Source organism: Lactuca sativa, chromosome 7 (genome assembly GCF_002870075.4).
Source record: "Lactuca sativa cultivar Salinas chromosome 7, Lsat_Salinas_v11, whole genome shotgun sequence".
Taxonomy (NCBI): domain Eukaryota; kingdom Viridiplantae; phylum Streptophyta; class Magnoliopsida; order Asterales; family Asteraceae; genus Lactuca; species Lactuca sativa.
The window spans coordinates 79,169,650-79,190,841 of NC_056629.2; the positions used below are offsets into that span (position 1 = coordinate 79,169,650).

General features: G+C 34.9%; 2 protein-coding genes across 2 annotated transcripts; one reads left to right on the forward strand and one right to left on the reverse strand.

Annotated features, from left to right (window-relative positions):
* Positions 1–280: 280 nt before the first annotated feature.
* LOC111879503 (NADPH--cytochrome P450 reductase 1) lies at positions 281–4,923 on the reverse strand. The gene is made up of 17 exons (XM_023875966.3): positions 4,388–4,923; positions 4,243–4,302; positions 4,060–4,136; positions 3,745–3,802; positions 3,594–3,677; positions 3,424–3,460; positions 3,240–3,309; positions 2,976–3,161; positions 2,797–2,889; positions 2,189–2,414; positions 1,994–2,077; positions 1,768–1,919; positions 1,580–1,676; positions 1,246–1,473; positions 1,045–1,167; positions 854–967; positions 281–519 (listed from the first exon to the last, which is right to left on the reverse strand). Exons 1-17 carry the CDS (start codon positions 4,745–4,747, stop codon positions 439–441), a joined length of 2,130 nt encoding a protein of 709 aa, XP_023731734.1. The 5' UTR covers positions 4,748–4,923; the 3' UTR covers positions 281–438.
* Positions 4,924–16,378: 11,455 nt separating this feature from the next.
* Positions 16,379–20,037, forward strand: LOC111879572 (uncharacterized). Its single transcript, XM_023876039.3, has 16 exons — positions 16,379–16,595; positions 16,719–16,735; positions 16,847–16,958; positions 17,040–17,137; positions 17,552–17,648; positions 17,755–17,844; positions 17,937–17,999; positions 18,086–18,160; positions 18,256–18,321; positions 18,418–18,495; positions 18,604–18,705; positions 18,796–18,873; positions 18,971–19,090; positions 19,195–19,238; positions 19,382–19,439; positions 19,808–20,037. The coding sequence occupies exons 1-16, from the start codon at positions 16,560–16,562 to the stop codon at positions 19,814–19,816; spliced, it is 1,143 nt and encodes a 380-aa protein (XP_023731807.1). The 5' UTR covers positions 16,379–16,559; the 3' UTR covers positions 19,817–20,037.
* Positions 20,038–21,192: the final 1,155 nt, after the last annotated feature.

The following is a 21,192-nucleotide window of genomic DNA, read 5'->3' on the forward strand; positions in this document are numbered from 1 at the left end:
TTCCAAACACCTCTTTTAAATGCACAGTTTTTCTCTACCCTCTTTTCTCCAATCATTGTATTCCAACTTCACCTAACTAAATCAATCGAATTCATGTTCTTATAAAACCATAACATAAATACACTTGCTTTTTTCAATTCATTACAACCATAAAAATGATAAAATAATGTTTTTTTTTTCTGGTACACACATGGACTAATTATATATGTATAATAAAGCTACACGTAATTACGTATCACCTTATAAATTACACCGAAAAAAGAGAAAAAAGAAAAGAAAAGAAAAAAAAAACATTCCAACAATAATAAGTTACAAAAAGTAACACATACACAAGAATATGAAAGAATTTCCGTACACATCAAATTGTGTTTCCCATCATTATACGTTTTTTTTTTTGCTTAATTACGAATAAGTTGGCCTAATACGAACTGATTGCTATTACCAAACATCACGAAGGTATCTTCCCGACATTTGTAGATTTTTCACATAAAGTTCCGCCTTTGAAGAGTCCAAAGATCCCTGATATCCACAAAAAAAAAAAAAATAATAATAATATAAGGTTACTTTGATACATAAATAAATAAAATTACAAAATATGGTGGTCAAATGTCCAAATTACCCTCAAGTAATGAGGTTTACGGAGAAATAGGTAATTTTCAAATTGGGTATATGCCAAATAGAAAATAATGCTACAGTTAACAGTCGCATCAAAAAAAGATGTCGGTTTTCATTGGGGGCCCACACGGTGTATTATTTAAAGGTAAGAAGATAACAGAACGTGGGCCCCAAAATATTTAACACCATATAATATTAAAATCCAAATAAATCAAGAATTGAATTGAATTGAACATACTTGTTCTTGGACAATAGTGTGGAGTGTTCGATGTACATCTTTAGCCATGCCTTTGGCATCACCACATACATACAAATACGCTCCTTCAGAAAGCAAGTTCCATAGATCCGAAGCCTGCATCCACATTTTTTATATTTAAAAAAAGACCGAAATATTTAGATTCTAAATATTGTTTTTTTTTTTTTGGTCACCTTTTGAGTCATCTTATGTTGAACGTATTCCTTAGTCGGACCTTCACGGGAGAAGGCTAAAACAAGCTCGGAAAGCGCTCCAGTCTCCACAAAATTATGAAGCTCGTTTTCATATATGAAATCCTATAAAAAATGTTTATAAAAACTTAAAAACATTTTTTTTAATCTTTAAAAAAAGAAAGTTTTTGAACATATACATACCACTTTGCGATTTCTGCATCCGAAAAATAAAATGGATGATCCGAGTTGGGATCCGGATTCCTTTAGGGCTAATCTTTCTTGAAGGAAACCCCTAAAAGGAGCCAATCCGGTTCCGGGACCAATCATAATAATTGGGATTTTAGGATCAGATGGAAGTCTGAAATTTGATGTTCTAACAAAAATAGGTGCCCAACTACAATCTTCACTTTCTGTCATTGGCACTGCATTCTGAAAAATAAAACCATAAACTTGAAATCTCATGTTTACCCTTTTGGTTGCTATTTATAGAAAGAAAAGAAAAAGGAATTGATAATTGATAATTGATAATTAATACCTTCATCCAGGTGGAACAAACTCCTTTGTGGACACGTCCTGATGGTGTTTTCTCATACACTAATGCACAAGTAACATGAATCCTTTCTGGTGCCATTCTGTAAGATTAATAATATACATATAAATATTATTACATTCTTGAATTATTATTTTAATAAATAAAATCAAGATTATGGAAATAAACTTTACTTTGGGGAGGAAGAAATTGAGTAGTATCTGGGTTGTAAGCGAGGGGCAACGGATGCAAAGAAAACACCAAGTGGAGGCTTAGCTGAAGGGAAAGCCTCCATGACTTCAAGAAGGCTTCTTTGGCTCGACACTATCCACTGAGCATATTCATCCTGAACAATATTTATCCAACAAATAAATAAATATATAACATCACTTTTCATATTAAGAAAAAGAAATCCCAAACCTTTCCAGCAGGAGATGCAAGGAATTTCAGTCTCTCGGCTTCATCAGGATCAGTAGCATGAGCAGCTAGGGCAAGTAAAGCAGACTGAAATAAATAGGCATCAAGAATTTGTTAAGTTTAAATTTGGATAATAATTATTGAAATAATAAATAGTACATTGCTAGATATGAAGGTATAAATTATAATTATAAATACCTTTTTGGGAGAAGTCAAAACGTCTGCATAGGAAGCCAATGCTTTTCTTAAAGTGCATGGCGGGAAAGGAGGCGGCAAGGAGGCTCCACCGAGTGGTGTTCCGTCTTCTTTATCGGTATGGACTGAGAAGTAAGTATCTGGCGGTAAACCTACCAATTTTTCAGCCTCATCCACAACTTCACTTAGATTCTCACAGTACACTCCAACATGGTCCCCAGTCTCATATCTACAATACAAATAAATTAATAAATAAACAGATTCTTCCAACAACCCCTAACACTGTCAGATGTAAATCAGGTACACAGTAGCCACTGACTACCACATTGGTATGCAAAAGAGTTATTCTTCCAACAACCCCTGAGCTGACCCACACTGTCAGATAGTACACAGTGGCTATCACATTGGTATGCAAAAGGGTTATTCTTCCAACAACCCCTGAGCTGACCCACACTGTCAGATAGTACACAATGGCTATCACATTGGTATGCAAAAGGGTTATTCTTCCAACAACCCCTAAGCTGACCCATAGTCACACTGTCAGATGTAAATCAGGTACACATAGGGTATTAGATTGGTAGATGGACAGTACTATGAATTTAAAAACTTACGATAGGCCAGTGTTGGAGATGTCAAATTCCAAATGAGTGCATGAGCGATCGGATTCAGGGGTATGGAGCTCCTTTTTGATAGCAACATTGGATCTTTAAGCATAACAAGATTATGTCAAAATGTAGAAGATGTAATAATGTTAAAATATAATGATAAAAAATTGAGAATGGTATGATACCTGACTGGATGTTGAGCATCATGAACAGTATGTCCATTTGTTTGACTATAATCTTCAGAAAACAAGTCTGGTTTTTCATGAATCACAACTCGGTATTCTGAAACAGCAGCTGTGTAGGGAGTGGCAACAGTTGTATCATCTTCATCACGAAGTAATTGATCCAATTCAGGCCACACTAACTCTTTCCTGAAGAAATGAAATATTAGAAAAAGGGTAAATTTGTAAATATTTAATAGACAAAAGGGTAAAATTTTCTTTTAGTACCATGCAGTGAAGTCATCTTCTATACATTGATCATCATCTCCTAAGCCAACAGGAACAAGGCGCTTTGCACCTGTAAATAGTAAAGAATAATAAAGTATAAATAATAGAAAATCAACAATTTGTACCAATTTGGCAAAGGGTGCACAATTCACAAATGTAATAGAAAATGAAGTAATGAACATACCTGCCTCAACAAGCTTATCATCCACCACCTTTGCGATCTATATATCACAAACATTAAAGAAAAATAATCAAATTTAGAATAAAATGGAGTAGTGAATGAGCATTTATAATGTTAAAGTTGCTTCATTATTAAACCAAATAACCAATACACAACATGATATTAACTATCACCTTGTTGAAATGCTCATATTGTCTATTGCCAAGGCCAAATACTCCATATTGAAGCTTTTTAAGCCATTCTCCTTTCTCATCACCCTACATAAATAGCAAGAAAAATTAAATAAACAATCAAAGATTGGTGTATTAGTTATGCAGTATTTACCTCAGTAAACCATTTATAGAATCTGGCAGCATTATCAGTTGGCTCACCATCTCCATATCTACACAACAAATTATCATACAAAAATCAATCAGTAGGTACTTATTAGCCACCTACCATATCTTTATGAAATTATACACATCATAGTAATAAATATTAAATACTCACTTACTAGATAGCGATATATGGTTAATAGTTTTTATAAAATAAATTATTTTAACTAGAGGAGCTTCCAAAAATGGAAATCTTACAGGTTTGATGGAAGGTGGGGTGAATCTAATCAGTGGGGGCAATTAATTGAGAAAATGGAAATCTTACGTAGCCAAAAAGAAGAAGGCCAGAGATTCTTTCTTTAGTTTCTCCTCATACTCTTCATCATCAGCAGCATAATCATCCTACATTTGGAAAATAAAATCAATTAGGATTCACGATTCAATTGGCTGATAAAGTTCAAACGCTTTGAGAATCTGATTTCCAGATGAAAGTTAATTTAATACTCACCAAATCAACTATTCTAAAGACCGCTTTTTCATATCGAGCTTTAGCTTCCTCAACAAGTGCCTTTAAACAAGAAGATATCAATGTCAATTACGCTAAAAAAAACTTATGATCGAAATCTAAATAAGTGTTGGCGGAAATTCCTCACCTTAGCAAAACCTTCAGCTGTTCCAGTTTGCGTGCCGAAGAAAACCGTAACTTTAGTCTTACCATCATCAACTTCCTCTTCCTGCACTCTCTTCGGAACCACAATCACAGGTGGCTCCAATTCCTTAGCCGACTTCTTCGTGGACGATCTCCGCCACACCAAAACGACAACACATCCAATCAACACAGCAACAGACGTCGTAAGTATCATCAACAGCTCACGGTTCTCCATAAGCATCGCCAACGAAGGCGGAATCATGGATTCTCCCGATTCCGATGCGTTCGATGTGTCAAAAATTTTGCCGTTGAGAAGCGCGCTCATCAGATCAAACGCCGATATCTTAACGGAGTTGGATTGCATTTTTTCCACCCAATATCCAAACAATTCAACTACCAAACAACCCCTTGCCGACTAGAATACAGAAGATTCGAGAGTAGTCTTCGGTGAAAACAAAAACTATTGTTGTGTAGCTTTCTCTCTCTAGATCCTCTGGGGATTGGTAGGGGTAGTTGGGAGAAAGGTCTTGACTGGAGGGGGGCTTTTATGGTGGGGAAATGAAGGAGAGTAGAAAGAGGAGCCAACGCCTACCGAACCAGACTGGTCAGGCACACCTACCTTCCGTTAACCATGGTTACTTTCGTTACCACTACACAAATCTAGTTCATTAGTTTAAATTAAATAATAAGATTGAAAAAAACATGTTTAATAAATAATTTAATTATTAAAATAAATACAAAAAATAATTATTATTATTATTATTTTGTTCAGCTGACGTTATATGACCAGAGTTATTTAAGTTGCATGATCATTGATAACATAGCAATCACTCACAAAAGTTTTGTGGCATGAAGATGATTTTAAATTGATATAAATGTACTCAATTTATAATCTGAAAATGAAAACCACATTTTAATCGGCTCAACTAACATTGATGTGTCTTTATACGTAGTTCACCTGATTTCAAAGATAATGAGTGTGTTGCTCATGCAGTATTTAAGAGTTTCTGGTTTTAAGAAAAATATTAGAAAAGAAAAGTTTAGTTACAGAGTAAAAAAAAATTAAGTTTGGGATAATGATTTAAAAGAGTAATATATTTTTCGATTTGTACGCATTTGGTCACTGAGTTTTTTTTTCGTCAACATTTACCCCTTCAACTTGTTAAAGTGTACACATTCAGTCCTTATGACCGGTTACTCCAGGTTAGCCGGTAAAAATGACTTAATAGGGTAATATATTTCTCATTTTGTACACATTTAGTTCTTAATATTTTTTTGTTTCAAAATAAGTCATTTTTGTTTTTATACTCATTCAATACTTATTAATTATTTCTTTAAGTTTTTCTCACGACATCTTACGTGGTACAATCATTGATGAAGTGTGTGGGGTTGTTGATGTTTATGTGTAACGTCTCATTTTCACAACAAAAAATTTTCATTTTTAAATAAGACAAAACTCCCTAGTTATAAATTCATTATTAAGAAAAAAAATATTTATTCCAAAATACATTTATCGAAAATCAGAGTAATATAAAAAATATGGAATCATCAATATTGTTGATGAGTGTGTACTGTCATGCCTTTGCCTTCCCACGATCAACGGTAGAACCTGAAAACATAAACAACTAAGTAAACACAAAGTTTAGTGAGTTTCTCATAAAATACGTGATATAACAAACGTATTATCATGTATAACGACCCCACACTCATCATATTGGAATACCTTGGCCCAAGCAGTCATTAGACTGGAATGTCAACATTGCAACAGGTCCAATTAGTCATCGGACTGGAATACCTAGGGTTTGTCGGCATGCCGCCTTAACCCAACCGCTCTTCTCGAGCATCTGTGCCTATGGCTTACAGCTGGCCCGCACTACAACATAGCAAGCCCACCTCAACCTATCCCAACACCATATGGCTATCTACGTAAGATGTTGTGAGAAAAACCTAAAGAAATTATTTATAAGTACTGAATGAGTACAAAAACAAAAATGACTTATTTTGCAACAAAAAAATATTAAGGACTAAATGTGTACAAAAATATTAATGACTAAATGTGTACAAAGTGAGAAATATATTACCTTATTAAGTCCTTTTTACCGGCTAACCTGGAGTAGCCGATCATAAGGACTAAATGTGTACAGTTTAACAAGTTGAAGGGGTAAATGTGGACGAAAAAAAAGTCAGTGACTAAATGTGTACAAATCAGAAAATATATTACCATTTTAAAGTCATTATCCTTTTAAGTTTTAGGTTAATCAGAAAATTTCAAATCTAAAAGGTACTTCAACTAATATTTAATAAAAAAAAAATAGAATTAAACAAGTTACCATAAATATCCTTTAAAATAAATAGATTATATCAATAATTTTGATAATTATTTTATATTGCTAAATATAAATATATTTTAACGATTATGATGTTTTTATTTGAAAAAAATATAATTTATACGAATTAAATATAAGTATAGTTTAACAATGATAATGTTTTTATTTGAAACAACTAGGTTGAGGCGTTGAGCATAAGCAGATACCCGTCTATTTTGGCTAGAACTGAAACCAACGGTTCTTCTAAAGTTGGAACTAGAACCAGAACTAGTCTAAACGATTGTTAAAGTTGTGAAATCGGTCCCAAAACCGATGGTTTTAAATTTGGTGTCGTATAACCCGATTACGTTGTTTATCTTTTCAAAATACAAAGTACATAAAATTTATCCGTTAGAAAAGACGAAAAAGGGAAAAAAAACATTTAAATGATATAGACTTAATCGTTGATCATTAAAAAATTATAATTGCAATAAAAGTAAACCATTAGTAAAATAGAAACATTTTTTTATGGTTTTTGTTAGACTTTAATATGTTATTATCAAAAATGAATCACAACGCCATTTTATGATTTCTTATAAGTTGTTTATTTTATGATTGTTATTGTTCTTTAAAGCTATTATATGCACCATAAATACAAATTGAAACTGATTTTTAATTAACAATAAATGTTATATATATATATATATATATATATATATATATATATATATATATATATATATATATATATATATATATATATATATATATATATATAGAGGGTTAGGTTATATTGTTCTAACAATCTATTGTGATTAATAAAGTGATTAATGCATATTAGATATTAAAAATATAATGAGCATTAATTAGAACTTCAGCATTTAATATACATTAATTACTTTATTAAACTAACTAAAATGATTGGTCTAGAATCAATCCTACATGCACAATAGATTGTTAGAACAATATAACCTAACCATATATATATATATATATATATATATATATATATATATATATATATATATATATATATATATATATATATATATATAAGAACTTCCGGTAGGTATCCAACGGGTAACAATTATGAAAATGTTGGGATATATTTTATGGTTTATGCTTTATTTTTTTATGTAATATGTGTTCTCGGTTTTGTAACAACCCAAATTTTCAAATAAAATTTTCATTTTTAATTAACTAAACATTCCCATAAAATATGAGTAACATTGACTATTGTTTTCAAAATTCATAACATTAACATATCATTTCAAACACCAGAGTGTCCCATCAAATCAAATGTCGGAGAGTGCATGCCGCACCATCAAGCCTTGCATTTGCCCTTAGGCTCAGAAGTACCTGAAACAAATTAACAAACTATAAGATAATGTTTAGTGAGTTCCCCATAGCATACCCCACACAATCTACATAATCACATAATCCATATCAGCTATAAAAGCTACATAAACCATATAAGCCATGCATACAACATATAAGGATGTCGTGGGCTCCCCCCTAGGGTCTTACTCGAAGATGCCGTTGTAACGACCCAAATTTTACAAAGAAATTTATCATTTTTAATTAATAAAACACTTTTGCATAAACCATGAATTCCCAACATAATTGTTTCCAAATCAACATTCATTACAAATTTATTTAAATCAACAGAGTGTCCCCACAACATGTAAGTGAAAGAGAGATAAAGTGCATGTCACGCCATCACGCCTTGCCCTTGCCCTTGGGCTCAGATGTACCAGAAACAAATCCACAAACGGTAAGCTTGAAAGCTTAATGAGTTCCCTAGAGCATAACCACACAGAATCACATATAACATAACGTACTAGCTAAACAGCTATACAAATCACATAAGTCATGCATACAACAAATAGGGATGTCGTGGGTTCGTCCCCAGGATCTTACTCCTGGATGCCATGGGCTCCCAACATGGTCTTACATCTAAATGTCATGGGCTTTCCCATGGTCTTTGATAGGAAAGCCATGGGCTCTCCACATAGTCTTACATCCAAGTTCCATGGGCTCTCCCATGGTCTTCGATAGGAAAGCCATGGGCTCTCCACATGGTCTTACATCCAAGTGTCATGGGCTCTCCCATGGTCTTCGATACCAACTTGCCACATATAATACACGCATATTTCCTAACTCATACCAATTATCATACCAAATAATGTTATTACAGTTAGGACACTACATATCATGAAATGGGTCGGCCATGGTGCCTTAGACCCATTGGTATGGTGAGGAAACTCATCTCTGTCTGTTGAATACGAAAGCTGCTCTCCTAACAGTTCGTAACCTCCCGTGCTAAATAATAATATTAATCAATGTTAGGACTTTAATTAATCAAAGGAAACCCAAAACTCCAACCCTTTCATGAGGCCTACTTATCCTTTCCTTGTTAATGGGCCTAAAGTCCACGTCTAAAATTATTAATGGGACTCTTGGTCCAATAAGGCCCAATCAATATGTCCATGGCCCATAACAGATGAAATGACTCATAATTCCCAGAATACAACCATTTCTAATAACAAAATGAGGCCCAATAGCTCAAAGGCCGAAAACAGATTCGGGCCCAACTGTGATGCGTACGCTTGGCGTACCATCCTGGTACGCGCAACGTACTGGGGTCTTGGGACTACGCGCAGTGTACACTGGGTTACACCCATCGTACTACCAGATTAAGCACTTTCTCCATTAAGTGCTTAATACTCAGTTCCTTTACGTCCAAAAGCCAGAATTAAGTTTGTTAAGACGTCCTAAGGCATAAAGTTGGCAACTTTATGCCTTTGCATGCCTCATATGCACCCAACACCTCCATTATGACCTTTCCAAGGTCTTTAACCCATGATGAGGCCAAAACTCCCATCAAGACTCCATTTTTATGATACTAAAGGACCAAGGGACCTCATATCTGCCATTCTCATCTGCTGGAGTTACTTAACTCACAAATGGAGGTTCAAAATCAACCAAAGAGACAAAACTAGAAAACCCTTGCTAGATCTAGAGATTTAAGTGGAAAGGTGCAAGCTTTCTACCTCCAGAAGCTTTGCAAGATGACCAAGATGCAGATTCTTGAAGCACCAACTCGTCCCAAGCTTGCTTGACCACTTCTTCTTCTTGGGATGAACACTAAAAAGGACCACAATGCACTCTTAAGGCTCAAAAAGCACTCACAAAGGCTATTAGGGCTTCCAGGAACGTTTGAAGGTGAAGAGAGTTGACGAGGGTGAGGCTCAAGTGGGTTAAGGACGTTTAAATAGGCCACAAGTCCAAAATTTAGGGTTTGCACCCGCGACACGTACGCCCAGCGTACGTCCATCTCCTCCGCGACCAACCATACAGAGTACACTAAGCGTACTCATAAGTACGCCCAATGTACTTAAGGGACTATTTATATAAAAATGTAACCTTTTTGATGGTTTCAAGTCAAACCTGGTTTAGGGTGTTACAGATCTCTCCCATTTGGACTAGACTTCATCCTCGAAGTCCCTAGCTGTAAATAAATCAGGGTAATGCTCCCGCATCTCCTCCTCTGGCTCCCAAGTCCATTCGGAGCCCTTGCGGTGTTTCCATTGCACCTTTACCAACTTCACTTCCTTGTTCCAAAGACCCTTTGTCTTCCTGTCTAAAATGGAGACCGACCTCTCGACATAGTTCTGTTGGATAAGGTGTCTAAGTCTGTAACTATATTTGGTATGTATTTGACTTAACCTAGCATGGTCCATCTGGGTTGCACTTCACCTAACAATTTGTATGAATATATTTTTGAGAATAAGATGTTTATGATCCATTCATATATTATAAGTTATAATATATTAATACATTATTTAATTAGTGTTGATCAAGAATTAATTTTGAAATTAATTTAGTGATCAAAAGAGACTAATTAAATATGGACTCTTACATATATATATATATATATATATATATATATATATATATATATATATATATATATATATATGGATTAAGCTAAGATTTATTTAGGATGGGCTAAGAGTATATGGAAGTCCATGGAGCTTTTAACCCATGGATCCTAGGTAAATGAAGAGTCATGGGTATTAGGGTTTAACCCTAATCCTCCATAGTATATAAAGAGGTCCTTGGTTCTAGAATTGGCACTAGGTTGTGTGAGAAACAAGGGTGGTACGATTCTAGCAAGCATTAGATTCTCTCAAGTATTTCCAAGTTGTTTTGGGTGATTTGTGACACCACTTGAGGCATCCACACTATTGGTGCTAGACTCTATAACTCTAAGCATTCAACCACAAAAAGGTATGTTATTCTACTTAAAGTTTTGTATTACAAGTACCCCATAACACTACTTCAACTAGTGTACCACATATCATAAAATGGGCCAGACTTGGTGCCTTAGACAGGGTCAATATGGTGAGGAGACTCACCTTCTCAAAATGCTGAACTGCTAAAATAAGATCGGATAAGTCCCAACGCGCAACTCCAACTCAACTGCCTACAATCATCATGTGACTAGTTTTGTCAAAATTCCGGAATACCGAAAATACTCTCAAGGTCAAACTTGGTCAGCCCTAGTCAAAGTCCAAATCAAGAGTCAAGGTCAACAGTCCATGTTGGCCCCAACTTATTTAGTGCATCTAGCAACTCGTCGAGTTCCCTCAGAGTCCAAAAAACCGGGACAAACCCTAGCGAACTCGCTGAGTTGTCTCATCAACTCGACGAGTTCACTCAATATCCAATAGACGGGGAAACCCAATCCAACTCGTCAAGTTGCCAGGGCAACTCATCGAGTTTTCCTTCCGTATGCTTATTCAGACGATACACTGATTGCAGGGACTCTAAGGCTTAGATCTGAAACCTAAAGGTGTCTAGAAGGATAAAGTTTCCAACTTTATCCTCTATAACCACTCCGAATTCTCTAAATCCCATAACAAAATCTTATCCATGTGGTTCAAGACTCTAAGGATCTGGAATCCCTCCTTTCCATAAGAGGTTCTAATCCTCAAAACGTTCCAAAGATGGAGACTTTATGGACATGCATGTCTTGAGGTCAAAAGGGTCAAAGAAGGAAAATATGCCCTAAAATCCATGCATGGCATCCATGCTTGACTATAAGCTAGATCTAGCCCACCATGGGACCATTTTGCCCTAGAGATTCATAAAGTTGCAAACTTTATGAACCCCATGCACGCAATCAACAAGAATGATAGGAAATGAAGAGTATACTCAAGATCTAGTTATATTCTAAGATAAAAATCGAATATTGAGTGTTTACAATAGTCCAGAAGATGGTTAAGCTAAAGAGTGAGGGATTTGTTTGCTGGATCTTCTCCTTCTTCTCACTATTTTCTCCTTCTTAAGCTCCAAAAGTCACTTTAGCTCATAATATGAGAGAAAATGGAGATTAGGGTTTAGCACTGACCTTCTTAGGGTTTGGAGGATGATGGAAGGTCAACCTCAAGGTTTTAAGGAGATTATATAGGGTGTAAACCCTAAAATTTAGGGTTTTTCTTTACGGCGCCTACTCGTCGAGTTGGGCCTTCCAACTCGTCGAGTAGGTCCTCAATCCCGCGTCCCACAATGACCTCTACTCGACGAGTTGAAGCTCCCTAACTCGTCGAGTTCCAGTCTAAAACCCTAAAATTTTCGAAAAAGAAATTGATACCTGAAACGCGCGTTACACCACATGTGCTTCCACATAAGCAAAACCTGTAGAATCCGTTCTAAAAGAATTAATGTGTACATATTTAAAAAGTATAAGAGTTTATTTTATAAAAAAACAAGGACTGAACGTGTATAAAACGAAAACTATGTTACCCTTTTAGATCATTTTAGTTTATAATTTCTTGCCAGGGCCGACCCAATAGGAGTTCAAAGTGTGCTTTTGAACAAGGCACACTAAAATCTAGGGCCCATTTTTTTTTTTTTTTTTTTTGCATTGTGTGTTATTTTTTGGCCTGAATCATATTAGGTTAGGGATATATTAGCCATCGGTTGAGAGTAATCAGGAACGATGCAAGGTGATGAACGAGAATCAGAAAACGACGGAAAGCGATAATCATAATTTAAGGAGAGAAGTAAACATCGCTTTTGTTCCTACATTCTCACTAATTACTAATGGGCTAGTGAATCCTCTAGACTCCATGACATCAACAGTCCCTTTACTTCCTTCTTCATAAGCTTTGAGTTCTTATTTTTTTTTCCTACCCCTTTCTTCATCAATCATCAAAAACCAATGAATGAAAATCAGTTAACTATAATGCAAAAATTAGATAATATTCTTATTCCTTATAATTTCTTTATAAGAAGTAAATAAGTTTTTTTTTCTTTATCTCTTTCTTGAATTCAAAAGCTTTGAGGTTTTGAAAATCAGAGCTAATCAAAATTTCAGAAGAAAACCATCATCTTGAGATTTGAATATATGAAAGTATATTCATAATTTTTTATCAAAACTTTTTATGAGAAGCAAATTAGAGTATTTATTTTCCGAGAATGTAATATAAGAAATCTTTATCATTTTTTTTTGTTTTTGTTTTTTTATCAAAAGCAAATTAGAATATTTCTTTTATAAGAATGTAATATAATTTCTAATTTCTGATTTTTTTTTTGTTTGTTGTAACGACCGAAAAATACAACCAATTTTAAATTTTTCAAAAACATCTCGATTCCATAAAATCTTTACAAAAAGGTTTTCAATACAAAACATTTATCGTGTTCCCATAATCATAACACCACGAAATTATGAGGAGCGATACGATCACGCCTTCGCCTTGCCACGATCTCCTGAAGAACCTGAAAAACATGAAACCACAACTGTAAGCCCGAAAGCTTAGTGAAATATCCCCAAAATACCAACCGCAATACCATACACGCATAACATGCCACAACATAACCAAACACAGAACAACCATGCTCTCCGGGTCTACTGTGTGACTGGTCCGCCGCATCGGCCAACAGTCCACCTGGTCCACCCTCTGAGTCTATCCGCATACATTGAGTCTGCAGTGTGATTGGTCAGCCCGTTCCCGGGCCTTCAATCCACCTGGTCCACTCTCTGAGTCTACAGTATGATTGGTCCGCCCGCACCGGGCCTTCAGTCTGTCTGGTCCACTCTCCGAGCCTTCGGCACGTCTGGTCCGCCCCTAACGGGACCTACAGCCTATCCGGACCGCTCGTTGGGCCTACGGAACAACCGGTCCGCCCTGGGTATCTTGGCCTACTGCACACAGCAGGACCCGCCTCAACCCAACTCCATGTGCACATACATACATATAATCATAAAGCAAATCACAGACCACAAGCAGATCTAACAGATCACATAACATATAATCATCCTAACCAGGATACTGACCTAACAGGTCACTAGCATAGCGCCTCCCTATCTCTCAGGATACTGATCTCAATCAGGTCTCTAACATACACCATCCTAACTCTCAGGATGCAAACATATCACATCACAACAACATAACAACAACATAGCAACAACTACCCGGATCTCAATCCGATAAGGGCCGGCCTTGGTGCCTTAGACCCCGTTGATATAGTGAGGATAACTCACCTCGAAACAGCCGACTGAACAGATAATCCAAGCTACTCCGATCACTGATACGATCTCCACCACTGGTCAACCACCAATGCACTGAACTCAAACAATAATCAACAATTACTAGAATACCCCTGGAAACCACTGATCAACCCTTGGTCAAAGACAAGGTCAAAGTCAACCCCTGACTGACCCTACTCGCCGAGTCAACCCTATGACTCGCCGAGTTCCCATACTCAGAACTTCTCTCAATCCGCGACCTAACTCGCCGAGTCACCCCGAGACTCGCCGAGTCCAACAACTCAGAGTCCACTCGCACACAACTCACCGAGTCATCCCTTGACTCACCGATTCTCGACTCAACCAGAGAATATCAGAACTCTTCGACAAGACTCGCCGAGTCCAAGAACAGACTCGCCGAGTCTAAGGCTATCATCAACCTACTCGCCGAGTTGTTCATACAACTCGCCGAGTTCCAGGCTATGTTCATCCGACTCGCCGAGTTGTTCTTCCAACTCGTCGAGTCCCAGCTCATCTTCAAGCAACTCGTCGAGTTCACCCATGTGACTCGCCGAGTACCACCGATCTGAATCCATTCAGAAGCATTCCAGGCCATGCAAATGATCCAAAACATAGATCTAGCCTCATACAACTCATCCATCACGTAAAGTGGCAAACTTTACGTGAATCCAAAGAGATCTAGGCCTTATTCACTTATAACTAGGGTTTGGGACATGCAAGCTTCACTAAACACTCCAACACAGGGACTTTCATGCTCTCTGATTCTTCTCCATTCCAGATCTGAGGTAGCAACCTCAGATCTAACCTCTAGACTTCCAATTACATCCATAGACAAGATTCCACAAACCCCAAAATGAAGAAACAACATACAATCAGTCCAAGAACGAGATATTACCTCCAATGGACGCCCCAACTGCAATGAAATTCGAATCCAAGCAAAGCCCCTTGCCCCAAGCCTTCAATCTCACAAAATTCCTTCAACAAACTCCTCCAATGCTCCAAATACACTCCAATCTTCTTCAATCGCACTTTCTAGGGTTTCTGGACTTCAAGGGGGAATAAAGAGGCTGGGGGAAGGATATAATGTTCTTTAAATAGGGCTCAATCCCGAGAATTAAGGTTTTCTCCACCCAGCGCCTACTCGCCGAGTCCAACTCATCGACTCGCCGAGTCGGCTACTTAACCACGCGACCCGGTCGCGACTCTACTCGCCGAGTCCAACCATGGACTCGCCGAGTCTCTCTTCCCAATTATCACATTTAGCCCTTCGACTCTATTCTTGCTATTTCGGGATGTTACATTTGTAATATGATTTTTACTTTTTGACTTATGAGAATGTAATAATGACATAATGTAATCTGATTTTTACACCTGTTTTAGAGTACAAAAGTGTTATACTTTGCTACTTGAGTTTTAGAATAATAAGCAAAAAAGAAATCTATAAATTGATCGCCATGGTTGAAAGCAACATTTTGAATAAAGTTATTTATGAAGAGAAAAGTTTATTTCAACATATATTATCCGTTTTCAAGTACAAATAAAAAAAAATATATTATTTTGTATGGAAATTTTAATATTTTACAAATTGTTTTGCTTAAATTTCATATTTTTCAAGTTTTATGACCTATTTTTGTTAAATTAAATAGGACCTCCGAAATCTCGGGCAACCCTCTTCCTTGCAAGCCAATGGAGACATTTTATGAATTTTTAATCTATTAGCCATACGGTGAAATTTTCATTTTCATAAATCAATATCCTTTGAAATTTGGGAGAATAGCCTCATATCTTATATTAAAATAAGGGGATGTTTGACTTAGTTTTTCAGAGACCAAAAATCGTTTTTGAAAAAGAAAAAAAGCAAAAGATTTTTGACAAAACAATTTTAAAAACTAATTTTGGAGTTTTTATACAAGTAAAAAGAACTTTTTAAAAAAGTCAGAAAATCTGATTTTTTATAACTTTTTCAAAAAAAACTTTTGAATTATAAAAGGTTAAGCCAAATACCCCTAAACTTAAATATATATATAACTTCAAAATTCAAACGCTCGTTGTAAATTCTAAACTTATGTATTTGCATTTTGCAACATACTTTTAAAAAATAAAATAAAATCCGAGCACCCTTTTTTACTTTTGCAATTCAATTTTCAAACTTTCAAACTGTTTTATCACACCTCGAAAGCAACCACAATCCTGATCTATCAACAGTTTCTCAAACACCACTTGACCGGTCGTCAGCACCTTCAAACGCCTCTTCCTCTCTTGCATTCCCGCGCCGGCGAGACGAATGTCCTGAAGTCCATCACTTCGCAACAATGGCATCAACTGACACTACGAACTTCGATCTCAGAGTATAATCGTTCATCTTTAAAATTAATTTCATCTTCAATTATATACATATTTTTAAAATCTTTTTCTCTAGCTCATTGATTTACATTTTCTGAATCTGTTATCTCGATCTGTTACCTACACAGTCCAGCTTCGGAGCTAGGTAAAATTTCATCGATTTTGTTATAATTTTGGTTATTTTTGTACTGTTACGAGGAGTTAGGGTTTTATTTCACCAGCGAAATTTCGTAAAATATTCCGTACCTTTTTGCAGTGAGTACACATTTGCCGATGTTGATAATTTGGATCATTGTGCGAAGTATTTGAACCAGACTCTAGTCACATTTGGATTTTCAGCTTCTCTGGATCTGTTTGCAACTGATCCGGTTTGTACATTTTGACTTTATATGTGATTTGTTGTTTAATTTATATACTCTCTGTCTTTACATATATTTTTTTTTGTTTAGGTTTCGATTGCAAGAACTTGCAATTGTTTATACTCACTCTTGCAGCAGAGGCAACGTGATATAGAGTTTCGAGAATCTACCAATGATCAGAGACAAAGGTGAACTTTTCTATCTGAAGTATCTAACCTTTACACAGGAGATTCATCAATTAAGAATCTCTTTTACAAAATTAGGGATAAGTTTCAATTTGAGAAGTTAATCTGTGAATTCCTTAGATCATCCACAATGCCTTGTTTAATGAAAGAGTTGGATGAGGTGGAATGCCTAGTCACCATATTGATTGTTCCTGCAAAATAAATTAAACCATTGAATTTTAGGGTTTCATATATTCATTTGTTCATTTCCAAAAGCCGCACTGTATCTCTTATTCTGGAATGGAGTACTGTTGTTGGCTTACAACAAGCATGTGGATTAAAATTTAAAACTAGCTTTATCGAATTGAAAGCAGAAAGCAATACATGGTACAATGCAAGACTAAGATTATGCTTATCTCTTTTGTGATTTTCTTGCAGACTTTCATCTGATATATCAAGACTAGAGGCCAAAGTAGAGAGACTGGAGTCACAGTTGTCTGCTAAAGATAGAGAAATAGCAACAATTACCCGAACTGTAATGTGTTTGTATATATATAATATGCTTATGTATAGTGTATACATACATATATAGCTATTAACTTGTATCATATAGTTGTTTGATTATCATTTATTATGATCAGGAAGCTAAAGCAAAAGCAGGACTTAAGGGCCAAATTGAGAAGTTGCAGCAAGAAAGAGATGAATTTCAAAGAATGGTTATTGGAAATCAGGTATGCTTTTATACATCCCCCTTTTAGATTTTCATCTTATTTGTTTCTAACTTTCTATAACTCACCATTTTCAATACATGATCTTGCAAAAGCAAGTCAGAACTCAACAGATACATGAGATGAAGAAAAAAGAAAAAGAGTACATTAAGTTGCAGGTATAAAAATATAGTTCTCTCCTAATCCCATCATCTCCATCTTATATTTCCCACAAATTTTGTTAATATCTTTCGTTTCTTTACAGGAGCGACTTAATCAAGTTATGATGGAGAAGAAGAAGGAATCTAGATCAGGCATGGAAATAATGAATTTACTTCAGGTGATTGATCAATGTTTTTGACTATATTCATATTTAATATCTATCATTTCAAATTTTGAGACTTCTAACGATAAATTTTCCTTCATCCATCACAGAAAGAAGGGAGACAACGTGGGACATGGAATGGGAAGAAAGCTGACAATGATTTCTATAAAAAGATTGTATGTTAATTCTTAATAGTATGTTATAATTATATAAATCTATATTTCTTTAACTTCAATTTATTATTTATATATATACTTATTGCATACATTTAGGTGGATGCATATGAGGCAAAAAATCAAGAGTTAGTTGCAGAGAATGCTGATCTGAGGGCATTGTTACGATCAATGCAGGTATTTTATCATTATTGTAACTTTTATAGAAAAAAAGATTATATTTTACTATTTTATATAAATCTCTTTGTTTCTTTACACTATTTTCTACATATATGGTGTTTATAGGTGGATATGCGTGACTTCTTGAATGCTCCAAATGGTTCTTCTAAACATCCTTCCCCTGTTAGGGATGCGGACCCCACACAATCCCCATTGGGTGGGAGAACGGTATGACCAAATATTTTTTTTTGTGTGCAAAAGACGAAAATGCCCTCCTTATATGAGATAAACTGAAAGTTTATGAGTTATGAATATCAGGATGTCTTTGACCTACCATTTAATATGGGTAGAGATCAAATAGAAGCATTTCTTCGAAACAAAGTGGCTTCAATTAAGGTAATTTCATGATTTTCATCCATTTGTTTCTTTTTGTTGTGATTGATTAAAAAAAAGTATTTAGTTTTTTTTTTTTTTAAAATGTTTGAATGTAAAGGAACGAATGGGTCAGCTGCAAGATGCACAAAAAGAAGCTGAAGTCACTTCTGAAGCAACTGAAAGAGAGCTTGAGTTAGAAGCTCAACTTGTTGAAGCTAGAAGTATAATCCAAGAACAGGTTAAAAATATTACCTAGTATATAAAGATCCTTATTTTGTTCCTAAATCTTATTACTTATTATCACAATACAAACTAAAGTTTAAAATTAATAAATTTTTGTAGGCATCTATCATGTCTAAGCACCTTGCAAAGTCTGAGAAACCAAGGTAGTTCTTTTGGCTCCTTTTGTTATGTAGGACATGACAAAACAGAACAGATTAATTATACTGTGTTTTGCGTGCATTGGATTGAGACTGATGATACTGAGACTGATGTCTGTTATTTTAATGAGATGATTTGTGTACTATAGGAGGCTGAGTGGACTTATAAATTCTGAAAGGGATTCCATCATATCATCATCTGCTGACGTAAGCATTCTTTTTTCCACTTTTTATAAAGCTCGTCCATTAAAAATATATAAAGTACAAAATATGCAATAAAGTAACACAAAATGGTTTTTTATATAAAATATGCAATGATGATGTTTCCTTTTTTGAACCAACATATGCTATATTTTACCAGTAACTTGTTTAACTTTTTTTTTTTTTTTTTTTTGCATAAATGCGTATTTAACCTAATTTTTTAAAAAGTGCTCCTTTTCCTTTTTCTGGGTATGTTGAATTTTTTTTGTTCCTAAAAAATCAAAATATTTTGTTATATATAAAATCTCTATGAAAAAAACAAGAAATATAAAATGTTGGTGTTTCTAATGTTAATGAAATTGATCTATTTTCAGGGTGTATGAGAAATGGTGACTTTGACTTACTTTGCTATTGTGTGACGTGTTAGCAATCCTACCCTTTATTCATGTCATCAGCCTCTTTGACATTCATTATATGTATTAAGCTACTGCCTACTAGTATTAGTAAAATAGTAGATATATGTTTAAGTATGTGCCTCTACTTTAACAATGAGAAGCCTTAATTAGTCTTGAATCAATGATATTAAAGCTGCAAAATTCTTTAACACCTTGTTCTTAAGTTTTTTTTTGTCTAGGGGATGGGATCATGGGAAGGAAAGAAACAAAAAAAGACTGCTTTTACCCTTGGCCTTCTATAGCTGACAGTTTCCTTTATGGGTAAAAACGTCATTTGACAGTAAAATTCCTTTCCATTTTTATAAACTCAAGAACGCATCTTAAGCCTCAATGGATCCGGGTGGATTTGGATTCGGGTTGACTTGTTTAATTATAAAACAAGTTTAGATTAGGTTAGATAAGTTATAAAACTAAATAATAACTCAAAGTTTAAAGGAAACATAACTACCACTTTATTGTCCAAACAAGTTAAATAATAACTCAAAGTTTAAAGGAAACATAACTACCACTTTATTGTCCAAACAAGTTTAGATATAATTAATAAGTTACAAATGGAATCGTGTTTTTGTTATTATTATTATTTTTTTAAATTTTTTTTTTAATTTAAAGGTTAAATAAATATAAAATAAAAATCAATATCGGTTGGTATTAGATCCGAAATTTTAATAACAAACCAATTTATTTACAAAAGGTCAAAAACATGTTTGATTGGGTTGATTTCTTCTTAATCAATCCAAGGTGCATTAACATCCATCCCACTCTTAGACTGAATTTGCTTTATCAAATAGTTAAACTTAGATGGCCGGAAGATGTACATTGAATCACACATTGCGGTGTGTTGATTTAGCAGAAATCGTATCTAGGAACACCATATTACGGATGTGGTTTGGTCCCATGCGGTGAGCCTTTCCCGCTTCCCTCTTCTCCTTATTGGCCAACAAAACATGTTTGTTTGCTTGTTTTTGAATTCCATCTCTCTCTCTCTCTCTCTCTATATATATATATATATATATATATATATATATATATATATATATATATATATATATATATATATATATATAGAGAGAGAGAGAGAGAGAGAGAGAGAGAGAGAGATTCATATATAAACAATAACTTTTGTGTGAATGTACGGCCAGTTGTGGACCAATCATTTTGTAAGGGTAAAATGGTAACTTTAGCAATAATTAATTATGGCAATATAATTAATTCCTTAACAATTTTAATATCATCTCATCCTATTTATAAATTACTTTCTTTTTAACCTTCTTTCCCCCCACCTATAACGTCAGCGACTCCTTCTC

What these genes read in the sequence shown, in the direction of transcription:
- LOC111879572 (XM_023876039.3), top strand. Translation starts at nt 16,560, where the DNA reads ATGGCATCAACTGACACTACGAACTTCGATCTCAGA. An exon ending in TAGCAACAATTACCCGAACT is followed by an intron (nt 17,649 to 17,754) that starts GTAATGTGTTTG and finishes TATTATGATCAG; the next exon opens with GAAGCTAAAGCAAAAGCAGG. An exon ending in CATTGTTACGATCAATGCAG is followed by an intron (nt 18,496 to 18,603) that starts GTATTTTATCAT and finishes TGGTGTTTATAG; the next exon opens with GTGGATATGCGTGACTTCTT.
- LOC111879503 (XM_023875966.3), bottom strand. Translation starts at nt 4,747, where the DNA reads ATGCAATCCAACTCCGTTAAGATATCGGCGTTTGATCTGATGAGCGCG. An exon ending in CAGCTGAAGGTTTTGCTAAG is followed by an intron (nt 4,303 to 4,387) that starts GTGAGGAATTTC and finishes TCTTGTTTAAAG; the next exon opens with GCACTTGTTGAGGAAGCTAA. An exon ending in TGATAAGCTTGTTGAGGCAG is followed by an intron (nt 3,310 to 3,423) that starts GTATGTTCATTA and finishes TACTATTTACAG; the next exon opens with GTGCAAAGCGCCTTGTTCCT.